The sequence below is a fragment of the Ranitomeya imitator genome, chromosome 4, assembly GCF_032444005.1.
Source record: "Ranitomeya imitator isolate aRanImi1 chromosome 4, aRanImi1.pri, whole genome shotgun sequence".
Classification (NCBI taxonomy): domain Eukaryota; kingdom Metazoa; phylum Chordata; class Amphibia; order Anura; family Dendrobatidae; genus Ranitomeya; species Ranitomeya imitator.
Genome location: NC_091285.1, coordinates 201,594,679 through 201,616,311, shown reverse-complemented (window position 1 = coordinate 201,616,311; position 21,633 = coordinate 201,594,679). Strand labels below are relative to the sequence as shown.

The 21,633-nt window shown below is 41.4% G+C and overlaps 1 protein-coding gene across 2 annotated transcripts in view; it reads right to left on the bottom strand.

Annotated features, from left to right (window-relative positions):
* Positions 1 to 14,123: 14,123 nt before the first annotated feature.
* The window catches only part of GNPTAB (N-acetylglucosamine-1-phosphate transferase subunits alpha and beta), a 106,851-nt gene continuing 99,341 nt past the window's right edge, over positions 14,124 to 21,633 (bottom strand). The window contains exons 19-21 of one of the 2 annotated variants that reach the window (XM_069764278.1): positions 20,901 to 21,068; positions 20,308 to 20,411; positions 14,124 to 15,236 (exon numbers count right to left, since the gene is read on the bottom strand). In XM_069764278.1, the coding sequence (XP_069620379.1) occupies positions 15,223 to 15,236; positions 20,308 to 20,411; positions 20,901 to 21,068 (286 nt within the window). In that variant the 3' untranslated portion in view covers positions 14,124 to 15,222. The remainder of the gene's footprint in view (positions 15,237 to 20,307; positions 20,412 to 20,900; positions 21,069 to 21,633) is intronic. The other variant, XM_069764277.1, reaches the window with a different exon arrangement.

Here is a 21,633-nt window from a genome sequence, read left to right as displayed (position 1 = left end):
GCAGCAGTGTTCCATCAGGTTTACAGTACCATGTAAACATATGGAAAACTAAATCCGCTGTGCCCATGGTGCGGAAAATACCACGCGGAAACGCTGCATTGTATTTTCCGCAGCATGTCAATTCTTTGTGCGGATTCCGCAGCGTTTTACACCTGTTCCTCAATAGGAATCCGCAGGTGAAATCCACACAAAAAACACTGGCAATCCGCGGTAAATCCGCAGGTAAAACGCAGTGCCTTTTACCCGCAGATTTTTCAAAAATGGTGCTGAAAAATCTCATACGAATCCGCAACGTTGGCACATAGCCTTAGGGTTAGGGTTGGAATTAGGGTTGTGGTTAGGGTTAGGGGTGTGTTGGGGTTAGGATTGTGGTTAGGGGTGTGTTGGGGTTAGGGTTGTGATTAGGGTTACGGCTACAGTTGGGATAAGGGTTAGGGGTGTGTTGGAGTTAGAATTGAGGGGTTTCCACTGTTTAGGCACATCAGGGGGTCTCCAAACGCAACATGGCGCCACCATTGATTCCAGCCAATCTTGTATTCAAAAGGTCAAATGGTGCTCCCTCACTTCCGAGCCCCGACGTGCGCCCAAACAGTGGTTTACCCCCACATATGGGGTACCAGCATACTCAGGACAAACTGCGCAACAATTATTGGGGTCCAATTTCTCCTGTTACCCTTGAGAAAATAAAAAATTGCTTGCTAAAACATCATTTTTGAGGAAAGAAAAATGATTTTTTTATTTTCACGGCTCTGCGTTGTAAACGTCTGTGAAGCACTTGGGGGTTCAAAGTGCTCACCACATATCTAGATAAGTTCCTTGGGGGGTCTAGTTTCCAAAATGGGGTCACTTGTGGGGGGTTTCTACTGTTTAGGCACACCAGGGGCTCTGCAAACGCAACAAGACGTCCGCAGACCATTCCATCAAAGTCTGCATTTCAAAAGTCACTACTTCCCTTCTGAGCCCCGACGTGTGCCCAAACAGTGGTTTACCCCCACACATGGGGTATCAGCGTACTCAGGAGAAACTGGACAACAACTTTTGGGGTCAAATATCTCCTGTAACCCTTGGGAAAATAAAAAATTCTGGGCTAAAATATTATTTTTGAGGAAAGAAAACATATTTATTATTTTCACGGCTCTGCGTTATAAACTTCTGTGAAGCACTTGGGGGTTCAAAGTGCTCACCTCACATCTAGATAAGTTCCTTGGGGGGTCTAGTTTCCAAAATGGGGTCACTTGTGGGGGGTTTCTACTGTTTAGCCACATCAGGGGCTCTGCAAACGCAACGTGACGCCCGCAGAGCATTCCATCAAAGTCTGCATTTCAAAACGTCACTACTTCACTTCCGAGCCCCAGCATGTGCCTAAACAGTGGTTTACCCCCACATATTGGGTATCAGCGTACTCAGGAGAAACTGGACAACAACTTTTGGGGTCAAATTTCTCCTGTTACCATTGGGAAAATAAAAAATTGCGGGCTAAAAAATCATTTTTGAGAAAAGAATTTTTTATTTTTATTTTCATGGCTCTGCGTTATAAACTTCTGTGAAGCACTTGAGGGTTCAAAGTGCTCATCACACATCTAGATTAGTTCCTTTGGGGGTCTAGTTTCCAAAATGGGGTCATTTGTGGGGGATCTCCAATGTTTAGGCACACAGGGGCTCTCCAAAAGCGACATGGTGTCCGCTAATGATTGGAGCTAATTTTCCATTTAAAAAGCCAAATGGCGTGCCTTCCCTTCTGAGCCCTGCCGTGCGCCCAAACAGTGGTTTACCCCCACATATGGGGTATCTGCGTACTCAGGACAAACTGGACAACATTTGTGGTCCAATTTCTCCTATTACCATTGGCAAAATAGGAAATTCCAGGCTAAAAAATCATTTTTGAGAAAAGAAAAATTATTTTTGATTTTCATGGCTCTGCATTATAAACTTCTGTGAAGCACCTGGGGGTTTAAAGTGCTCAGTATGCATCTAGATAAGTTCCTTGGGGGGTCTAGTTTCCAAAATGGGGTCACTTGTGGGGGAGCTCCAATGTTTAGGCACACAGGGGCTCTCCAAACGCGACATGGTGTCCGCTAACAATTGGAGCTAATTTTCCATTCAAAAAGTCGAAAGGCGCGCCTTCCCTTCCGAGCCCTGCCGTGTGCCCAAACAGTGGTTTACCCCCACATATGAGGTATCGGCGTACTCGGGAGAAATTGGACAACAACTTTCGTTGTTCAGTTTCTCCTTTTACCATTGGGAAAATAAAAAAATTGTTGCTGAAAAATCAATTTTGTGACTAAAAAGTTAAATGTTCATTTTTTCCTTCCATGTTGCTTCTGCTGCTGTGAAGCACCTGAAGGGTTAATAAACTTCTTGAATGTGGTTTTGTGCACCTTGAGGGGTGCAGTTTTTAGAATGGTGTCACTTTTGGGTATTTTCAGCCATATAGACCCCTCAAACTGACTTCAAATGTGAGGTGGTCACTCAAAAAAATGGTTTTGTAAATTTCGTTGTAAAAATGAGAAATCGCTGGTCAAATTTTAACCCTTATAACTTCCTAGCAAAAAAAAATTTTGTTTCCAAAATTGTGCTGATGTAAAGTATACATGTGGGAAATGTTATTTATTAACTATTTTGTGTCACAAAACTCTCTGGTTTAACAGAATAAAAATTCAAAATGTGAAAATTGCGAAATTTTCAAAATTTTCGCCAAATTTCCGTTTTTATCACAAATAAACACAGAATTTATTGACCTAAATTTACCACTAACACGAAGCCCAATATGTCACGAAAAAACAATCTCAGAACCGCTAGGATCCATTGAAGCGTTCCTGAGTTATTACCTCATAAAGGGACACTGGTCAGAATTGCAAAAAACGGTAAGGTCTTTAAGGTCAAAATAGGCTGGGTCATGAAGGGGTTAATAGATATGTGCAGAGTATATCTGCTGCCCAAATCTACTGAATTTAAATAGCTAAGGCATTTACAACATGAGTGTTTGGTTTCATTTGATGCATCTCATAGATTTTTACTTATTTAAAACAGATTGGCTAGTTTGACTTTTTTCCGGTTGTGATTTTATATTTTAAAATTTTGTGATGATGATTGTTCTGCAACCATTTTGTCTGGTTGAACATATTTTACAATGGTATACCATGCAGAAGAATGAAGTGAAGGAAGATCAAGAGGTGAAATAAAATTAATATCTTTATTGGTAACATTAACATATAAAATTAATTTAAAAGACAGGGTAATGAGTCTCCAAATTGGAGGGGGTAATCCAACAGCAGAAATTATATTTACATGTATGCACATAAATCCAAATTAGCCATAAAGGAATAGAGCAACGCCCCCGGAAGAAGCTATACAGCAAAACGGCACTCGTCAGACGAGGGGACTACTCCTGCAGCAGCTAATCCCTTATACTGCCATCGCAACACTATCCCAGATATCCATCCAATATAAGGTAAATTGATTGCTAACATGCAATACAGACGCATATATTTTTCTTTACTTATGGGATGGATCTCTCTTTTAGCACCTACTGATTCCATTTGTGCCACCAATATTGGCTAATACACCAATAGGTTAACATGCCTATTACTTTTTCTTATGAACGGCATTCAATATTGCTTTTTGCAAAACTTGGTTAGAAATCACCACACTGATAGTCTCCACCAAGTGGCCTATTATTCCTCTGGCAGGTTGCTGTATTCCTTGTACGGCTAATTTGGATTTATGTGCATACATGTAAATATAATTTCTGCTGTTGGATTACCCCCTCCAATTTGGAGGCTCATTATCCTGTCTTTTTAATTAATTTTATATGCTAATGTTACCAATAAAGATATTAATTTTATTTAACCTCTTGATCTCCCTTCATTTTTTCGCATGGTATACCATTGTGAAATATGTTGAACTAAGTATCTAAGTGACCACTCACCTACATACAGTTAAGTCCATATATATTTGGACAGTGACATTTTTCTAATTTTGATTATAGACATTACCACAATGAATTTTAAACAAAACAATTCAGATGCAGTTGAAGCTCAGACTTTCAGCTTTCATTTGAGGGTATCCACATTAAAATTGAATGAAGGGTTTAGGAGTTTCAGCTCCTTAACATGTGCCACCCTGTTTTTACAGGGACCAAAAGTAATTGGACAATTGACTCCAAGGCTATTTCATGGACAGGTGTGGGCAATCCCTTCGTTATGTCATTCTCAATTAAGCAGATAAAAAGCCTGGAGTTGATTTTAGGTGTGGTGCTTGCATTTGGAAGGTTTTGCTGTGAAGTAAACATGCGGTCAAAGGAGCTTTCAATGCAGGTGAAACAAGCCATCCTTAACCCCTTTACCCCCAAGGGTGGTTTGCACGTCAATGACCAGGCCAATTTTTATAATTCTGACCACTGTCCCTTTATGAGGTTATAACTCTGGAACGCTTCAACGGATCCTGGTGATTCTGACATTGTTTTCTCGTGACATATTGTACTTCATGATAGTGGTAAAATTTCTTTGATAGTACCTGCGTTTATTTGTGGAAAAAATGGAAATTTGGCGAAAATTTTGAAAATTTCGCAATTTTCAAACTTTGAATTTTTATGCAATCAAATCACAGAGATATGTCACACAAAATACTTAATAAGTAACATTTCCCACATGTCTCCTTTACATCAGCATAATTTTGGAACCAAATTTTTTTTTTGTTAGGGAGTTATAAGGGTTAAAAGTTGACCAGCAATTTCTAATTTTTACAACACCATTTTTTTTTTTAGGGACCACATCTCATTTGAAGTCATTTTGAGGGGTCTATATGATAGAAAATACCCAAGTGTGACACCATTCTAAAAACTGCACCCCTCAAGGTGCTCAAAACCACATTCAAGAAGTTTATTAACCCTTCAGGTATTTAATAGGAATTTTTGGAATGTTTAAATAAAAATGAACATTTAACTTTTTTACACAAAAAATTTACTTCAGCTCCAATTTGTTTTATTTTACCAAGGGTAACAGGAGAAAATGGACCCCAAAAGTTGTTGTCCAATTTGTCCTGAGTACGCTGATACCCCATATGTGGCAGTAAACCACTGTTTGGGCGCACGGGAGAGCTCGGAAGGGAAGGAGCGCCGTTTGACTTTTCAATGCAAAATTGACAGGAATTGAGATGGGACGCCATGTCGTGTTTGGAGAGCCACTGATGTGCCTAAACATTGAAACCCCCCACAAGTGACACCATTTTGGAAAGTAGACCCCCTAAGGAACTTATCTGGATGTGTGGTGAGCACTTTGACCCACCAAGTGCTTCACAGAAGTTTATAATGCAGAACCGTAAAAATAAAAAATCATTTTTTCACAAAAATTATATTTTTGCCCCCAATTTTTTATTTTTCCAAGGGTAAGAGAAGAAATTGGACCTCAAAAGTTGTTGTCCAATTTGTCCTGAGTATGCCGATACCCCATATGTGGCAGTAAACCACTGTTTGGGCGCATGGGAGAGCTCGGAAGGGAAGGAGCGCCGTTTGACTTTTCAATGCAAAATTGACAGGAATTGAGATGGGACGCCATGTTGCGGTTGGAGAGCCACTGATGTGCCTAAACATTTAAACCCCCCACAAGTGACACCATTTTGGAAATTAGACCCCCTAAGGAACTTATCTGGATGTGTGGTGAGCACTTTGACCCAGCAAGGGCTTCACAGAAGTTTATAATGCAGAGCCATAAAAATAAAACAAAATTTTTTTCCCACAAAAATTATTTTTTAGCCCCCAGTTTTGTATTTTCCCTAGGGTAACAGGAGAAATTGGACCCCAAAAGTTGCTGTCCAATTTGTCCTGAGTACGCTGATACCCCATATGTGGGGGGGGGGAACCACCGTTTGGGCGCATGGGAGGGCTCGGAAGGGAAGGAGCGCCATTTGGAATGCAGACTTAGATGGAATGGTCTGCAGGCGTCACATTGCGTTTGCAGAGCCCCTAATGTACCTAAACAGTAGAAACCCCCCACAAGTGACACCATTTTGGAAAGTAGACCCCCTAAGGAACTCATCTTGATGTGTTGTGAGAGCTTTGAACCCCCAAGTATTTCACTACAGTTTATAACGCAGAGCCGTGCAAATAAAAAATATTTTTTTTCCCCACAAAAATTATATTTTAGCCCCCAGTTTTGTATTTTTCCAAGGTTAGCAGGAGAAATTGGACCTAAATGTTGTTGTCCAATTTGTCCTGAGTACGCTAATACCCGATATGTGGGGGGGAACCACCGTTTGGGCGCATGGGAGGGCTCGGAAGGGAAGGAGCATCATTTGGAATGCAGACTTAGATGGATTGGTCTGCAGGCGTCACATTGCGTTTGCAGAGCCCCTAATGTACCTAAACAGTAGAAACCCCCCACAAGTGACCCCATATTGGAAACTAGACCCCTCAATGAACTTATCTAGATTTGTTGTGAGAACTTTGAACCCCCAAGTGTTTCACTACAGTTTATAACGCAGAGCCGTGAAAATAAAAAATCTTTTTTTTTTCCCACAAAAATTATTTTTTAGCCCCCAGTTTTGTATTTTCCCAAGGGTAACAGGCGAAATTGGACCACAAAGGTTGTTGTCCTATTTGTCCTGAGTACGCTGATACCCCATATGTTGGGGTAAACCCCTGTTTGGGCACACGGGAGAGCTCGGAAGGGAAGGAGCACTGTTTTACTTTTTCAACGCAGAATTGGCTGGAATTGAGATCGGACGCCATGTCGTGTTTGGAGAGCCCCTGATGTGCCGAAACAGTGGAAACCCCCCAATTATAACTGAAACCCTAATCTAAACACACCCCTAACCCTAATTCCAACGGTAACCCTAACCACACCTCTAACCCTGACACACCCCTAACCCTAATCCCAACCCTATTCCCAACTGTAAATGTAATCTAAACCCTAACCCTAACTTTAGCCCCAACCCTAACTGTAGCCCCAACCCTAACCCTAGCCCTAATCCTAGCCCTAACCCTAGCCCTAACCCTAATGGGAAAATGGAAATAAATACATTTTTTTTATTTTTCCCTAACTAAGGGGGTGATGAAGGGGGGTTTGATTTACTTTTATAGTGGGTTTTTTAGCGGATTTTTATGATTGGCAGCCGTCACACACTGAAAGACGCTTTTTATTGCAAATAATATTTTTTGCAATACCACATTTTGAGAGCTATAATTTTTCCATATTTTGGTCCACAGAGTCATGTGAGGTCTTGTTTTTTGCGGGACGAGTTGACGTTTTTATTGAAAACATTTTCGGGCACGTGACATTTTTTGATCGCTTTTTATTCCGATTTTTGTGAGGAAGAATGACCAAAAACCAGCAATTCATGAATTTCTTTTGGGGGAGGCGTTTATACCGTTCCGCGTTTGGTAAAATTGATAAAGCAGTTTTATTCTTCGGGTCAGTACGATTACAGCGACACCTCATTTATATCATTTTTTTATGTTTTGGCGCTTTTATACGATAAAAACTATTTTACAGAAAAAATAATTATTTTGGCATCGCTTTATTCTCAGGACTATAACTTTTTTATTTTTTTGCTGATGATGCTGTATGGTTGCTCGTTTTTTGCGGGACAAGATGACGTTTTCAGCGGTACCATGGTTATTTATATCTGTCTTTTTGATCGCGTGTTATTCCACTTTTTGTTTGGCGGTATGATAATAAAGCGGTTTTTTGCCTCGTTTTTTTTTTTTTTTTCTTACGGTGTTTACTGAAGGGGTTAACTAGTGGGACAGTTTTATAGGTCGGGTCGTTACGGACGCGGCGATACTAAATATATGTACTTTTATTGTTTTTTTTTTATTTAGATGAAGAAATGTATTTATGGGAATAATATTTTTTTTTTTTTCATTATTTTGGAATAATTTTTTTTTTTACACATTTGGAAAAATTTTTTTTTAACTTTTTTACTTTGTCCCAGGGGGGGACATCACAGATCAGTGATCTGACAGTTTGCACAGCACTCTGTCAGATCACTGATCTGACTAGCAGCGCTGCAGGCTTCACAGTGCCTGCTCTGAGCAGGCTCTGTGAAGCCACCTCCCTCCCTGCAGGACCCGGATCCGCGGCCATCTTGGATCCGGGGCTCGAGCAGGGAGGGAGGTGAGGAGACCCTCGCAGCAACGCGATCACATCGCGTTGCTGCGGGGGGCTCAGGGAAGCCCGCAGGGAGCCCCCTCCCTGCGCGGTGCTTCCCTGCACCGCCGGCACATCGCGATCATGTTTGATCGCGGTGTGCCAGGGGTTAATGTGCCGGGGGCGGTCCGTGACCGCTCCTGGCACATAGTGCCGGATGTCAGCTGCGATAAGCAGCTGACACCCGGCCGCGATCGGCGGCGCTCCCCCCGTGAGCGCTGATCGCTATGACGTACTATCCCGTCCAGGGTCAGATAAGCCCAGGGCACCTCGACGGGATAGTACGTCTAAGGTCACAGAGGGGTTAAGCTGCGAAAACAGAAACAAACCCATCCGAGAAATTGCTACAATATTAGGAGTGGCAAAATCTACAGTTTGGTACATCCTGAGAAAGAAAGAAAGCACTGGTGAACTCATCAATGCAAAAAGACCTGGGCGCCCACGGAAGACAACAGTGGTGGATGATCGCAGAATAATCTCCATGGTGAAGAGAAACCCGTTCACAACAGCCAACCAAGTGAACAACACTCTCCAGGAGGTAGGCGAATTAATATCCAAATCTACCATAAAGAGAAGACTGCATGAAAGTAAATACAGAGGGTTCACTGCACGGTGCAAGCCACTCATAAGCATCAAGAATAAAAAGGCAAGACTGGACTTTGCTACAAAACATCTAAAAAAGACAGCACAGTTCTGGAAGAACATTCTTTGGACACATGAAACCAAGATCAACCTCTACCAGAATGATGGAAAGAGAAAAGTATGGTGAAGGCGTGGTACAGCTCATGATTCAAAGCATACCCCATCATCTGTAAAACACGGCAGAGGCAGTGTGATGGCTTGGGCATGCATGGCTGCCAGTGGCACTGGGTCACTAGTGTTTATTGATGATGTGACACAGGACAGAAGCAGCCGAATGAATTCTGAGGTATTCAGAGCCAAACTGTGTGCTCAGATCCAGACAAATGCAGCAAAACTGATTGGTCGTCGTTTCATACTACAGATGGACAATGACCCAAAACATAAAGCCAAAGCAACCCAGGAGTTTATTAAAGTAAAGAAGTGGAATATTCTTGAATGGCCAAGTCAGTCACCTGATCGCAACCCAATTGAGCGTGCATTTCACTTGTTAAAGACTAAACTTCAGACAGAAAGGTCCACAAACAATCAGCAACTGAAAACCACCGCAGTGAAGGCCTGGCAGAGCATCAAAAAGGAGGAAACACAGCGTCTGGTGATGTCCATGAGTTCAAGACTTCAGGCCAACAAAGGGTTTTTAACCAAGTACTAGAAATGAACATTTTATTTAAAATTATTTAATCTGTCCAATTACTTTTGGTCCCTTTAAAAACAGGGTGGCACATGTTAAGGAGCTGAAACTCCTAAACCCTTCATCCAATTTTAATGTGGATACCCTCAAATGAAAGCTGAAAGTCTGAACTTCAACTGCATCTGAATTGTTTTGTTTAAAGTTCATTGTGGTAATGTCTATAACCAAAATTAGAAAAATGTTGTCTCTGTCCAGATATATATATATGGACCTAACTGTATATATAATTAAGGACCATGAGATTAACCATTTTGTCTTGTCTACTGCTCGGCTCTATGAACATCAGTTTTGAGTGACACAAGCAGGGTCACTCATAGGGCTCATTCAGACAACTGTGTATTACGGTACAGCGCACGAGGCACAGACTGACCAGTGGTTTCCTGACTCAAACTTGATAGGCTCATAGGCATACATGAAGTTGTCAAGTTTGGGTCTGGAAACCAGAGAGCCTGTCTGTACTAAGACTGTGATACACAGATGTCTGAATTCGGCCTTAGGGTTGTGCTGCCTGCACAGCAGAAAAAGATCACTGACAGAGGGGTATCAATTTGCAGAGTGTACAAGGAAAACAGGCCATATTGATAACTTACCACTTCCAGGAACTTTGAACTTAACATGAAAAACTATTTGTTCCAAGTATTGAATGTGCTTAAACTATGTAACGCAGACATCTCATACAGACACCATTGTTAATATAAGAAATGCCATCATTTAATTAGGCAAGGAAACTTTTTTTTATTAGCCATAGGATAGGAGTTTATGCATTTAAAAATAAGCGGTTTGACATTTTTACCAGTCACGTAGCAGTTGAGATCAGCTTGTGGGACACACCAGTGGCTTTGCTTTGGACAGTCACAAGCAGCCAGACCCCTGGTGTTATTTGATCATTTTTCAAACGTGTCTATTAATAAGAATGAGTTAAGCTTACAAGATAAAGTTCTGTCAGAAGAACCATGGCTGTGCTCCAGGCTGTTACTGACTGAATGCGAGTGATACCCTAGATGTTGGTTCAAGTAAAGATGTGGGAGATAATTTATGTAATATTTCAGGTCAGCTATAAATGTTATGTTCATATATTTGTTAGTTTTTAGCAATCTAATGGAAGTAACACAAAATCAGTTTTTAAGAAGTTTCCAAGGAAGAGAAATGGAAAACACTTCTATGGTGGTTACCAAAGTTGCAGCATTTTTGACAGCAAGAATAGTGTGTCATACTGAGAAGTGTTTGCCACAGACATGTTCCTTAACAACGGAGGGTTCTAAGAATTGGGTAGATTCAGTTCAAACACCCACCTATTTTGCTATATTCAGAGATAAGCTGCTGCCAAGATGAACATATGATCGGCTAAGCATTAATGCCTATGAAGCAGTTGGGAGAATTTTATTTTAAATTATTCTACCAGTACAGTAAGATATCACTGACTACATTAATCAGAGAATAAAGTAGTCTTAAAGGGGTGGTACGATAACTATAATGCATTTTAATATACCACTTTTGTAATTTGCTTTATTGTAAAATTTCTTACCATTCTCCCTGTAGCTGCTTTTTTTCCCCCTTTACTTCCTGTGATATTTCGTTTGAGAGGAATCTCAAAAATATGTCACAGGAGGATGGTCCTACACTCACTTCTCTGCAGCTTCCATCACTCCCCCTGAAACAGGATGTCATCAGGGGTTGGCGCTGTCACTTACCACACCTTCTGTTACCACTGTCCCTGATGATGTTCATTTTTGGATATAATTGGAAAGTGACCAGAGAGATTATCCCCACTGCCGTCCACCTCTTCAGTGGCCGCACTTCTTCTGTCCCTGCAGCCACAGTCACTGCTTCTGATACTGCTGGCTCCTTCCCTGAAACAAATAGTCAGGGGGCAGAGATAGAAGCAGTGTCAGTGACAATGCACTGCTACAGAGATTCTATCACTGCCCCCTGAAATGAAAAGTCATCAGGGTACGGTGATAGAAGCAGGGTGAGTGACAGTAAAGTCACCCCTAATGACGGTTCGTAAGCTGCCAGCCACAGGAAAAGCAGGCAGTGGGGATAGAAGCTGCAAACAGGTCGCTTCTCCATCACTCCTCGAGACAGGATGTAGTCCGGGGTCGGCAGTAACGGAAGCTGTATTAAATGACGGTCATGCCACCCTCTGATGGCGTCCTGTTCAGGGGGGTGTTAAAGCTGGCTGGGCTATCCTCCTGTGACATTTCGTTTGAGAATCCCATCAAACTAAATGTCACAAGAAGAAAAGCAAAAAAGCACATACACTGCCTTGCGAAAGTATTCGGCCCCCTGGAATTTTTCAACCTTTTCCCACATATGCTTCAAACATAAAGATACCAAATGTAAATTTTTGGTGAAGAATCAACAGCAAGTGGAACACAATTGTGAAGTTGAACGAAATTTATTGGTTATTTTACATTTTTGTAAAAATTCAAAAACTGAAAAGTGAGGCGTGCAATATTATTCGGCCCCTTTACTTTCAGTGCTGCAAACTCACTCCAGAAGTTCATTGTGGATCTCTGAATGATCGAATGTTGTCCTAAATGCATAATGATGATAATATAATCCACCGGTGTGTAATCAAGTCTCCATATAAATGCACCTGCTCTGTGATAGTCTCAGGGTTCTGTTGAAGCACAGAAAGCATCATGAATAGTGATGAGGGAGTATACTCGTTGCTCGAGATTTCCCGCGCATGCTCGGGGGAGTCTCCAAGTATTTGTAAGTGCTTGAAGATTTAGTTTTTGTTGACGCAGCTGCATGATTTACAGCTGCTAGCCAGCATAAGTACATGTGGGGGTTGCCTGGTTGCTAGGGAATCCCCACATGTAATCAAGCTGGCTAACAGATGCGAATCATTCAGCTGCGGCGATGAAAACTAAATCTCCGAGCACTAAAAAATACTCGGAGGACACCCAAGCATGCTCGGGAAATCTTGAGTAACGAGTATACTCGCTCACCACTAATCATGAAGACCAAGGAACACAATAGGCAGGTCCGTGATACTGTTGTGGAGAAGTTTAAAGCTGGATTTGGATACAAAATGATTTCCAAAACTTTAAACATTCCAAGGAGCACTGTGCAAGCGATCATATTGAAATGGAAGGAGTATCATACCACTGCAAATCTACCAAGACCCGGCCGTCCCTCTAAACTTTCATCTCAAACAAGGAGAAGACTGATCAGAGATGCAGCCAAGAGACCCACGATCACTCTGGATGAACTGTAGAGATCTACAACTGAGGTGGGACAGTCTGTCCATAGGACAACAATCAGTCGTACACTGCACAAATCTGGCCTTTATGAAAGAGTGGCAAGAAGAAAGCCATTTCTCAAAGATAGCCATAAAAATTGTTGTTTAAAGTTTGCAACAAGCCACCTGGGAGACACACCAAACATGTGGAAGAAGGTGCTCTGGTCAGATGAAACCAAAATCGAACTTTTTGGCAACAATGCCAAACGATATGTTTGGCGTAAAGGCAACACAGCTCATCACCCTGAACACACCATTCCCACTGTCAAACATGGTGGTGGCAGCATCATGGTTTGGGCCTGCTTTTCTTCAGCAGGGACAGGGAAGATGGTTAAAATTGACGGGAAGATGGATGGAGGCAAATACAGGACCATTCATGAAGAAAACCTGTTGGGAGTCTTTAAAAGACCTGAGACTGGGACGGAGATTTGTCTTTCAACAAGACAATGATCCCAAACATAAAGCAAAATCTACAATGGAATGGTTCACAAACGTATCCAGGTGTTAGAATGGCCAAGTCAAAGTCCAGACCTCAATCCAATCCAGAATCTGTGGAAAGCTGAAAACTGCTGTTCACAAACGATCTCCATCAAACCTCACCTCGAGCTGTTTGCCAAGGAAGAATGGGCAAGAATTTTAGTCTCTCAATGTTCAAAATTGATAGAGACATAACCCAAGCGACTTGCAGCTGTAATCGCAGCAAAAGGTGGAGCAACAAAGTATTAAGTTAAAGGGGCCAAGTAATATTGCACGCCCCACTTTTCAGCTTTTGATTTTCCACAAAAATTTAAAATAACCAATAAATTTCGTTCATTTTCACAATTGTGTTCCACTTGTTGATTCTTCACCAAAAATGTACATTTGGTATCTTTATGTTTGCAGCATAATATGTGGGAAAAGGTTGAAAAGTTCCAGGGAACCGAATACTTTCGCAAGGCACTGTATATGGGATTAGCTATGTAGGGAATTTTTTTTACCAAAGCATAGAACAACATGTTAGAGCTGAACAATAGATATTAATAAAGGGGATAAGAGGTATCAGACAACCCCATTAATGATCAGCAGCCTATCAGTGTTTTCTTTTGTAAATTAACAACAGAAACCAATGTTGCAGCTGTAACACAGACATTAGATCTAGTAGTTTCAATTATTATTCTCACAATGTTAAACAGTATGTAAAAAATTAGGATTTTTTGACATTTTATTTCACAATAATTAAAAACACTGATTTCCAAAATTATTTACATGTAGACAGCCAATTAAATGTATATGCTAACAGTATAACTTTATTATCCCCTTACAGAAAGGCTATTTTAATTAAAGTAAGGGTATGTGCACACGTCAGGATTTCTTGCAGAAATTTTGACAAAAACCGGACATTTCTGCCAGAAATCCGCATGCGTTTTTGACACGTTTTTGGTGCGTTTTTTCCCCAAATGCATAGAATAGCGGGAAAAACACAAAAAATCTGCAAAATTAATGAACATGCTGCTTTTTTCTTTTTACCGCGATGCGTTTTTTTTCGCGGAAAAAAACGCATCATGTGCACAAAACATGCAGAATGCATTCAAAATGATAGGATGCATAATGTATGCGTTTTTATTGAGCTTTTATAGCATTTTTATCGCGAAAAAAACGCGAAAAAACCTGAACGTGTGCACATAGCCTAAATGTCTCCCACTATCATATTGCAAAGAGTCACAAATAGAGATGTGGCGAAAGAATGGTTTTAACATCCATACATGCACAAAACTGCAGCGTGCCTTCTGTACAATAAAAGCTCAGTTTGTGTGAGCAAAACCATTACATTGGAGTGCAAATCAAGGTCTCGAATTCTTCATTATAATACATTACAGTTAAGTCACGAAGATGACAAAAGATTATTATCTGTACACAGGCACTTGACTTGTATTTACATAGGCAAAACAAATACATTCCTATGTCACACAATTGGACATTGGTCACAACTTTAATACAGATGCCGTTTTTGTGGAAGAGAAGCAGAGCAGTACAAACTGGAGTGTAAGTAGTTCATTTTCTTTTAAGTTATCAAAATGTCTGTCAAAATGCCATGACTGGACTGCCACTTTTACAGCACCAACCATAAAAGTGTTGTTGTCGTTTCATAATCCTTTGGTTTTAAAACTGAGAAGTTCAAAGCATAGCCGTGACTGCTAGCAGATTCACACATATTATATTCCAGTGGCTAGGACATGCTACATTCCCATCATCCGTGCCCCTTGCAGAATGCCTGTGCAGGATGTTCCCTTCATGAGATAATACCCATTAAGTCAAACCACCTAATCGCAGCCAGAACTCTCAGCCCCTCTCATTTTGTGCCATAGAACATTTGTTTCATCTTCTGTCTTGCTGAGATTCTGACAGTCACATACTTTGTAATGAGGTAGTCGTAGAAGCAGCAATTCCTGTCTTACACTTTACTTCTTCCTGGGCTGATTTCAATCTGCATTCTTCTTCTGGGAAAAATCTTTCTTTTAAGTGCAATTAACTGTGGAGCAGAAAAATATTCAGTTACAATAAAGCTGTTTAGAGGGAACCTGTCAGGTGGCCTAGCCCCGCTAAACTGCCACCTGTCTTCATTGCACCAGATTTTCTATTTAAAACCATGGTTGCACTATGCAATTTATAAAATGACTAGTCAGGGGTGAGGGGTGTCGATTTTCTTGGGCTAAACCTCCCTCGTATCCTGTAAGCACACCCTCATGTGCATGACTGTCAAGATTTGCAAGAGCTAGGTCAACGCCGCCTCTTTGCAATAATCATGACGTTCTGCCTCATTGGGCATGTGCAGTGAGAAATCAATGTCATCCACTCTCCCCTCCCTCCAACTAGATACCCCATAATTGTATAGCGTGACTGCTGTTTTTAAGTTGATCAATCCTATTAGTAAGTCACAAAAAGGGTCTGTTTAAAATGTAGAAATAGGATGCACTAAATACAAGGTGGCAGGTTATGGGGCGCCATGGCAGCTGAAAGGTGACCTTCAACCTCTCTCTGCCATGGCCAATGTTGATTTTTTTTTTACCTTTCATTTTTCATTGACTTTATAGTTTTATTATAGTATACCCTGTAAAACAGGAACATACTCCCAAGTTCAGTGTAGGGGCAAATAATGCATTACTGCCATTGTTACTGAATTCACTGTGCGGTAGATATGATCTGACAACATGATTGTGTAGGTCAGCAAGATTATTGTGATACTAAACTTTATTTTAGCAGTGAAAAAAAATTTTTTACTTTTCAGTCAATGGAGTTCTCTCTTTAGCAAGCTGACATTTTTTTAAACAATTTTGGGGAGCTTTGATTGGCTATATATTGCATTTTTAGGGGAGGTACGATGACAAAAGAATGGCAATTCTGGAATTTCTAAATGCTTCGCAACATCTATTGTACAGTTTAAATAATTTTGATAGCACAGACTTGGGACCACAGAGATACAGAATGCTGTCATTAAAAAAAAAAGTCTTTATTTTTAATGGTAAAAAAAAAGAGGAGGGTGTTTTGAATTTGTATGCATTTTTTAATGCTGTATAAAACTTTTGAGCCTGTGATCTTCCTCTGATCTTTTGTTTGGTATGCGGCAGTATATAGCTAAAAGTATTGTCTTCAAAGAAGTCCAGGCCATGGCTGAGCTTCACAGTACTGGCAATATGGCATCCATGTGGGCCTTCAACAAGACCCTGGTTGCCATTGCAATCCTCTGGTACCGAGATCGCATTGCTGAGTGAGGTGATGGGCACATGGAATGATGAGTCTCTGTGACTGTACACCTTAATTGACAGCGGTATTTAATGAAGTAACGGAAGGAAATGCAGCTTGGCTTAGGTCCATTCTCGGTCGTTACAGGTAGATGCTGGCTGTAAAACACCCAGCATCTGCCAAGTTTGGTGCAGGCTCAGCTCCTCAGACCACTCGTACCTCACATCTGGCGAGAGATGCACATGGTTGAAAGGGGTGAAGACATGTTGGGCAAGTAAAAAAAAAAACAAACCTCATAGTAAAGAGATGTGTTTTCAAGAGTTACTCAAATGGTTACTTCTAATTCAGATGTGAAATGTTATTGAAAAGTGGATTTTTACTTTATATGCAGAAATAGTAGGTCTTAAAAAAGCATTTTCTATAGTGCAGCTTGGGCTATTTGAAAAAAAGTGTAGAGGTTTTGTGTCTGATTGCATTTGTTTTCAATCTTGATTCCCTCCTCCCTCTAATATGGCTGCCCTAATGCAAAGTACTTTTCCCACCTCTGGCTTTGCAGATAGAGCAAAGTCTTATCACATTGCTGTTGCTCCTATCTAATGGCAGCGAGATAAATCAGTGATTTAGAACTGCGATCCCCTGTTGCATACTACAGAGTCTCAGTATATACATATTAGGGCTCATACTCACTTGTGAGAAACTCGGATGAGTCTCGCATGTTAATACCCGGCACTGCACCCTGCACTCCGGAGCGGAGCATGCGGCTGGATGTATTGCTATGCGGCTGCACGCTCCAATCTTACGCTTGGTTCCCATTGCGTTAATGGGAAAGCGCTAACGGACAGCGTTGCACGGCGAAATTAACGCCGTGCAACGCGTCCGTTAGCGCGCCCATTCACGGCAATGGGAACGCGCAGCACTAGCGCGTGCCATGTTCGGCACGCGCTAGTGACGCGCCGGTGTTTCCTGGCGCGCCGCGGACGCTGCTCGCAGCGTCCGAGGCGCGCCCGCGGTCCGTTCCCCGCTCTCGCAGATCAGGGATCTGCGAGAGCGGGGACGTTACCGCGACCCCGGGACGCGGCCACATTAAAAACATTGCGTTAGCGCAACCCGCTAGCGCTAAACGGGTTGCACTAACGCAATGTGACCCTAGCCTTAGTGCCGGCAGCAGCGCGGGGTATTGACATGCGAAATTCATCTGCGTTTCTCTCGAGTATGAGCCCTTAGTCCTCAAAAACAACCTAATCATCCATAGGTCACACTCCGTATATATCACATAAACCCAAAACCAATCAAGGAACAAGGAGTGTATATATAAAATCAATAAAGTTTATTTGCAAAAAGTACATAAAATTATACAAGTATATATTGGATGCCTCAAGCCAAACTAGAAGACCAATAATACTGATTTTTCTTAATTGAATGCTATAGAAGTTTGGTGTGTCATCATTCACTGGTCTTCTAGTTTGGCTTGAGGCATCCAATATATACTTGTATAATTTTATGTACTTTTTGCAAATAAACTTTATCGATTTTATATATACACTCCTTGTTCCTTGATTGGTTCTGGGTTTATACGAGTCTCAGTATATTCTTTGTGAGCAGCTTCAGAACACAGTTTGGCTGTGTGCACACGTTGCTTATTTGGGTGCAGAAGTTTCTGCACAAAATCTGCATCTCCTGTGCAGTTCTGATGCAGTTTTTGGTGCATTTTTATGTGGTTTTTAATGCGTTTTTGTATGCATTTTTGAAAGCTAAATAAAGATGCATTATTGAACAAAAAAAAAAAAAAGATTTGTGATGTCATTATTGTCCAACCTCCTCTTTTACATTTGTCCAACCCAACACTCCATTACACACACAGATAAATAGATAGATGGATGGATAGAAGGAATGAGATGGATAGATATATTAATTTATAGATGTATGCATTTATAGATCTATCTATAGATATATCTGGATAGATATATCTATGGATAGATGTAGGGATAGTGTAGGGTATGTGTCCACGTTCAGGATTACATCCGGATTAACTGTCGATTTAACCCTGCGTACAGCCACAGCGTTCAACCCGCAGTGTCCAGATGTTACCACATAGTGGAGGGGATTTTATGAAATCCCGTCTCGACTATGCGTGCGAACACGCATCCGGCGGCCCTGCGTTTACGGACATGCTGCGCATCTTTTTAGAACGCAGCATGTCTGTTTACCTTGCGGCGATGCTCCGTCGCCACAAGGTAAATCACAGGGTCCTATGTATGGGGTGCGGAGATTACGGATGTGTGCTATGAACACATCCGGAATCTCCGCGCGTACAGAAGGGCTCCGTCCAAAGCGCCGGCAATCCGGCCCGTGGACACATACCCTATAGATATATTGCAGCTAAACCACAGATCTTTTTTTTACATCTGTGGTCTTGCTGCGGATGTGCCCGACTCAATGCAAGTCTATGGGTGCAGAAATGCTGCAGTTTCGCACCCAAGAGTGTGACATGCTGCGGGGGAAAAAAAGCTGCTTTTCGGTGCAGCTTTTTCCGCAGCATGTGCACAACAAGTCTGCGGCTCCCACAGACTTACATTGGTTGTGCACTACATTGCGAATTTGATGCAATTCCGTGCGGCAAAAAACGCTGCGGATCTGCAATCAAATCCGCAACGTGTGCACACAGCCTTTTAGTGAATCTGTGATATAGCTGCATGCAGCAGAGTCTCAGTATATACTTTGTGATATATCTTCATACTGCCCCGTCTCTGTATCATGTGTGATCATACTCTCTTTCCCTGTCAAATTTTAGCTTCATCTCATAGAAATACACTGAAGTGAATCTGTCAACAGGTTTGTGTTATGAAATCTGAGAGCAGCATAGCGTAGGGGCAAGGCCGTGGGCCTGATTCCCAGGGATGTTTCACTGGACCGCTTGATAGAATCCTTGTTTTCTCTCCTGTCGATGTAGCAGTGGTCAAAACACTAAGCTGTGTCTAACCCCACCCACACCAGCAAGCTGCCAATCCGTGGTAGAGGCGGGATTACACATATTAGCTGGACTGCCTGGCATGTGTTATCTAGTCCAGGAGTGATAATCTGCTAATAAAACAAAGAAGTGATATCTTTAGTTGTGTGGAAGGACATACAGAGTGGCAGAAAGAGTGACCTGTTTCTACGTATGATCATATACTAAACTAGGTGGCAGACTGGAGCCCACCGGGACTGTATGGATGCAACTAAAGCAAATTGGATGAAATAAGTTACATTGCTATAATATTGATTGAGAGGTTTCACTATACAGTACTGTGCAAAAGTTTTAGGTATTCTGGCATAAAAAGCTTTGAAGAGTTGCATAATGTTGGCGCAACTTGTGGCTGCATTAAAACTATGTGACTTTCAGTGTTCTCACGTAATTTTTTACTGAGATCCAACAAAGTGGGCTGGGTGGGACAGGAGTGGCATCTGCCACTTGTAAAACTCATGACAAGTGGCAGCGTTTCCTAAAGCTCAAATGTCACTCCAGCAGGGATTGGAGTAGGGGTAGAGGCGTATGCCACTTGTCCGGCGCTCCTGATTCATGAAGAGGCTGATGCCTCTTCATTAGTGATGAGTGAGCGTGCTCGGATATCCTATTACTCAACCGTGCTCGAGTGTTATCTGAGTATCTCCGGCGTGTTCGAGTAATATGTTCAAGTCCCCGCAGTTTGCCTAACAGGCAGCAATAAATGCTTGTTTGGCTTAGAAAATCTGCAAGTGCAAAATGGCAGTAAAGAAACACGTAAAAGCTGCTCACACTTGTGTTGTTTAATTGCAGTTTACCCATTTGAAGAAAATAGAGAAAATGCCTAGAAAAAAAACAAAACAAAAATGAAGTGTACCTGCAGTAGTTACCTGTTCAGCAAAGAAAGAGATGACTGTAAATACAATCAATGTTCCCAGGACACAATGAGTCCAAAACTTCAACTTGTCTCTATAACTCCTCCTTAAAAATATAGCAACAAATGGTCATTATCTGTGCATTTCTTTGTTCACAGTTAAAGGGAACCTGTGCAATTAGTCAGGTATGCTTTTCTCTGCAACGCTACAGTGTTTCAGTGTAAATATTCTTTGGAAAGCCGGACAGCAACTGTGACTTGGTCGACTACTCTTAAACAAGTCCGTAGCCAGCTTCTCCCTGCCCCAATACCTTTGATTCACAGGTATTTCCCTATACACTCACATAAGAAGACTCCTGTCAGTCTGGGAGAAGCTACCAGGTATCTGCCCAAGACTAGTCACCTGAAGCAAAGAGCCTCAAGAATGTTGATCAAACTACGTTTTCTCTGAAACACTGCAGCATTTTAGACCGTAGACTGCAGCATACCTGACCATAATCGCACAGTCTACATCAGGTTCATGCTTCCTATGGTTTGGGCAGCATGAATATGACACCAGGTTCCCTTTAATGTTAAAATAAATAAAAGCAGTTTACCATTCCTGTAACTCGTGCATGTGTAAAAAGCGGTTGCGATATTCTCTTGGCAATTCAAACTGAGATGGGATTGGAAACATTGATTCGTAGAAGTCTCGGAGGACAGCCTTCACTGTTTGGGCATCCTTATGATTGTGATTAATGTTATCATTCAAACAGATGAATTTTCTGTAAGAGTCCAAATGTTTGTTAGAACATATATGCATCTAATTGGGTAATTCTCAATGTACAAGACTGCGCTACTGAGAGATTTTCATGTCTTGGCAATAATCATTCTAAAATGTAAATAAAAAAAAAAACAAAACACAATTTAAAATTTTTATATGGAACAAAAAGAACAGTTAAAAGGGGTTATCCGAGACTATTTAATTTGGGGTCACCTGCATGTTGTTACAGAACGCTCATGCAGACGGTTCTGTGGCTTCCACTGACGTAACATTGACAAAATAGTGGCTTCTCTTCTGCTATGTTGACGGGGCTTGAATGCCGAGGTTATTATGATTGACAGCCAGCTGTAAATCAGCATGATGCTGAAAGTCATGCGCCATTAACATAGAGCAGCTAAATTGCAAGCAGGAGGGTCAGTGACCGCTCTGAGCCAGAGGGTAGTTCAAGGGCTTGTTAATTTTCAGGCCCATAATATAAAAAAAATATATATATATACATATATATAGTACAGACCAAAACTTTGGACACACCTCATTTAAAGATTTTTCTGTATTTTCATGACTAT